The sequence below is a fragment of the Gavialis gangeticus genome, unplaced genomic scaffold (genome assembly GCF_001723915.1).
Source record: "Gavialis gangeticus isolate Ggan-Ray unplaced genomic scaffold, GavGan_comp1, whole genome shotgun sequence".
Classification (NCBI taxonomy): Eukaryota; Metazoa; Chordata; order Crocodylia; family Gavialidae; genus Gavialis; species Gavialis gangeticus.
In genome coordinates this window covers 165,170,181-165,174,171 of record NW_017729022.1, presented here as the reverse complement: position 1 = coordinate 165,174,171, position 3,991 = coordinate 165,170,181, and the positions used below count along the sequence as shown (strand labels likewise).

The following is a 3,991-nucleotide window of genomic DNA, read 5'->3' as shown; positions in this document are numbered from 1 at the left end:
TTCTTGGCAAATTAAAGCTCAGGTAGCTAGTTTCTGGTTATTTGAATATTCCCCTTTGCATTTTGAGCTAGGACTGATATGCTTCTGATCTTGAACTGTGTAGTTTTTCAGCATGTGTATAACGTCATTGGTACACTTTTTGCATACAGCTCAATTTTAAATGGGGCATCTTATAGGAGTGTTTTGTACCTTAACTATTGAACATTTGTGAAATCACTTTGAGATCCTCTGATTAAAAATTCTTTCTATACTAGTGGCAAGTATTTTAATTTGATTTACTACTGCCTTTTGGTTTTGTTTTGTATTTGCATATATGATGCCCTTTTTGAAGCACCTTAAAATGGATGCCAAAATAATTCATGATTGTATATAAGTAGTATTTTTGCACATTCTGCTTTTAAAACATATATTATAGAGCCAAGCTCTAAATTTAATTATACTGGCTCTACTTATATTGGTCACTGGACAGTCAAGTCAGTGGAATTTCTCTTGCTTTACACCAATGGACGGTAACAAAACAGCATGCAATTCACAAACTGTAGCAAAAAAGAATTCAGGGACCATTTGAGTCACAATGTCCATTTCCTTTTCTTTGGGAGACACTTTATTTAACACCGAAGAGAGAAAGATTATAAAACTTAATTACAAGCTACTATTCACTCAGCAGTCCAGGTCAGCAGGTCTGGGTAACAGCTGTAGGTCCTATAGTTAAACACACTGTCCTGACACTGTGTTGAACTGTAGATTGGTTTACAGCAATACTTTAGGTGGCCAACTGGCTAAAAAATCTTTCAGGGAGGTCAGTAGCAGCAAAAGAAAACAGCAAAAACAAAAATTTTCTATTTGACTGTCATTCATAGTATCTAACAAAGCAGGGTGTAGCCTACAAAAACATGTGCCTTTCTGAATGAGTTAGCTACCCTGCCCTGCCTTCTATTTTAATGATTGTAGCAAGAAACAAATAGTAACTACTGAATTAGCAAAGACAAAATAATTTACAAGAGTAAATGGCAAAAATACTCCAAAAAGAGGGAAAGAACTCCCCCCCCCAAAAAAAACAAGCAGTACTATATTTCTGTTTAACATTCTAAGAAATACGCTATGATGGTATACATTATGCGTATGAATGTCAAATGTGTTTTGTAGACAACAGATTTCTCTAGCAGGTTAGTGCTGCAGATAAAGAAGTTTAGTCCTATTGATTCAAATAGGACTAAAGAGGCATTGAGTGCTTTAGTACCTTCATACACAGGGGTCTTTGTCCTTTAAAAACATATGAAGCTATCTACCTAAGTAAGTATTACTCAGCATAGCTCCTTTCATTTCTTTTGTGTTATAATAATTTACTCCAGCTGAAGTATCTACCTTATATTCTGAAAGGCAATTACAATCCTGGACGTGATAAGTAAAAGAAAAGAGGGGGCAAAAGGAAAAAATATCCATGTCTCCAAATTTCAATTAATCTACAAGGATTGATATGTAATAAGTGTTTCATTGCATTTTTGTGTTGAGTTTTAATGACAAAAATGTTGCAGGAAGAAGGGACTTTGCTTCCTTTCCCTATGAGTAGTTCTTTTGACTCCCAGGTGCACAAAGGTGCCAGAAATAGGTGCAGAAAGAGAGGTAGATAATATATGAACAGGTGGTAAGGAGTATTTTCTGTCTGAATTCCTTTTAGTTTTGGAGAAGCTTTTAGCCAGTGATAGTAATTGTACTGGAAGGAAGAACATAAAGAAGTACAGTAGTTCAGTAATGAAAATGTTAAATTAAATGGACCATGTTAACATTGCTGTTGATCCTGAGGAACAGTTTTTCCAGTATATGGAGCATTTCGATTCCATCCAGCATATGTTCTCCACAGTTTTCTCTGCTCTAATTCATCCATGTTTTTCGACAGCTCCAGATGGCGTGCTGCCTCCAAGGCTTTCATCTGCCACTCCGACCAGTCTTCAGGTTGCCTGGTCTACACCAGTTCGCAATAATGCTCCAGGCTTGCCCAGTTACCGACTCCAGATGAGGCCTAAGCATTCTACGGATGAAATCCTTGAGTACGCAAATAATAAACATTTACTGTTAAGTGTCAGTGATGAGTAGTAAAATTATCTTAGAGATGACTCACACCTACAGTGGATCTAGTCTGTTTGTAAAACATTTAATGCTTCAGTCTTATTCCCTCCTGTCCACCTTTTGAATTTTGTAACTTTATAACTTATACTTCTTTTCTTTACAGGTTGCTTTCCAGTTCTACTGCTTCCCTAAGCTACATAGTCAGAGATCTTCAGCCGTACACTGTATATGAAATGAGGTTGAATGTATCCAATGGTTATGGGAAAACATATAGTGACTGGGTCCCTATGATTACAGCAGAGGACAGTAAGTGGCCTAAAAATGTGGAGTTCAATCCTACTTAGTTAAACATCCATTATGAGAGAACATTAATGGGTATTTGTCTGATGGCTCACCTGCTACCAAACATGATTTCTTTTTTTTTGTTATCAAGTTTTACTAGCTTTTTAGTAATATAATACTTTCCCCTGAGAAGTGAGCTACAGTAATTATAGAATAATAGAAAATTATGGTTGGAAGGGACCTCAAAAGGTCATCTAGTCCAACCTCCTGCTCAAAACAGGCCCATTCCCAACTAGATCATTCCAGCCAAGGCTTTGTCTAACCAGGTCTTAAAAACTTCCAAGGATGGAGGTTCCACCACCCCTCTGGGTAACCATTTCCAGTGTTTTACTAGCCTTTTAGTGAGAAAAGTCTTTCTAATACCTAACTTAAACTTCCCTTGCTGTAACTTGAGACCATTGCTCTTTCTTCTGTCATCTGCCACCACTGAGAACAGTCTATCTCCATTCTCTTTCAACCTCACCTTTAGTTCAGTTAGTAGAGTCTCCTTGTAGTGTAAACATAATAAAAGCATACAAGAGCCTTCTTGTAGTGTAAATGAGAATGTTACTTGTTTTGTTATCACTTGGCTGATGCCATCTGAGTAGGATTTCTGGCACTGACTTTACAGTATTTCTACCTGATGCAGCACAATGCTAGGTAGAGATACCCGAGCTAGCACTGGTACTAGAAACAGTATGACCATTTAAACTCAGAGCCTATCCAAACTAATTCTCAGTAGACAATTTAGTTTGCACAGAGCTCTCAACTAATAGGACTATACAGTTTCTGCTACCTGCACTGACTCAGATAGCTCTGCCCTGCACGGGGCTGTGCCATATCCCTAGTAAAACCAATGCTCTTTTTGAAAAAGGCTTTTACCATTTCCAATCTCTTGCCATGTCCACCACTTCTCCCATTAATTGTTCTATGTTTTGAAAACCCATCCACTTACATTTTGGCTTAAGTACAGAAATTCAAAAAGACTGAGGCAGATTAGATCCAATCTACATGGGTTTCTCTCAGCTGCATAGATTGGACTGGGAGGTATATGTTCACCCTTCAGTGGGGGGATGCTTGTACTGGGTGAGGTCAGAAGTTCCAGGAACTAATTGTGTCCGAGGACTGCCTGTACAAAAATAAAATCCCAACATCTTGGCCCTGATTCTCTTCTCACTTGCACTGACTTTCAATGTAATCATCCCTGATTCTACAATTGTAAGCGATCAAAAATGGGGACCTGGTATTTAAAGTGAGTCATAAGTAATTAGTGTACCATTAGCTATCACCAGCTGAGGGTCCATTGTTATTTCCATTCCTTTCCCTATATCAAATTCAGAAAAAATTATGTTTTAATTAATATATAATTTGGAGACTTTTTTATTTGAACTTGAGCATATAATTCACTGTAGATAATTATTTGTCACCGCTTGCCAGCCAGCCTCCCAAACCAGCTGGCAAGTGGCGGTAGGGCAGAGCCCCTGCTTTCAGTGCTGATGTGGGCATGGCAGTGCTGGGAGGAGGGGCTATGCCCTGCTGCCATTTGCCCCTTCTGCCCAGAGCGAGCTGTGTCTGCATCGCGCCCCTCCCCCCCCCCCCCCCC

At 38.8% G+C, this 3,991-nt stretch overlaps 1 protein-coding gene across 1 annotated transcript in view; it reads left to right on the top strand.

Annotated features, from left to right (window-relative positions):
* USH2A (usherin) overlaps positions 1-3,991 on the top strand; it is a 756,200-nt gene that overhangs the window by 482,809 nt on the left and 269,400 nt on the right. Inside the window, exons 38-39 of the mRNA XM_019516454.1 lie at positions 1,898-2,048; positions 2,231-2,373. Coding sequence (XP_019371999.1) covers positions 1,898-2,048; positions 2,231-2,373 — 294 coding nt within the window. The remainder of the gene's footprint in view (positions 1-1,897; positions 2,049-2,230; positions 2,374-3,991) is intronic.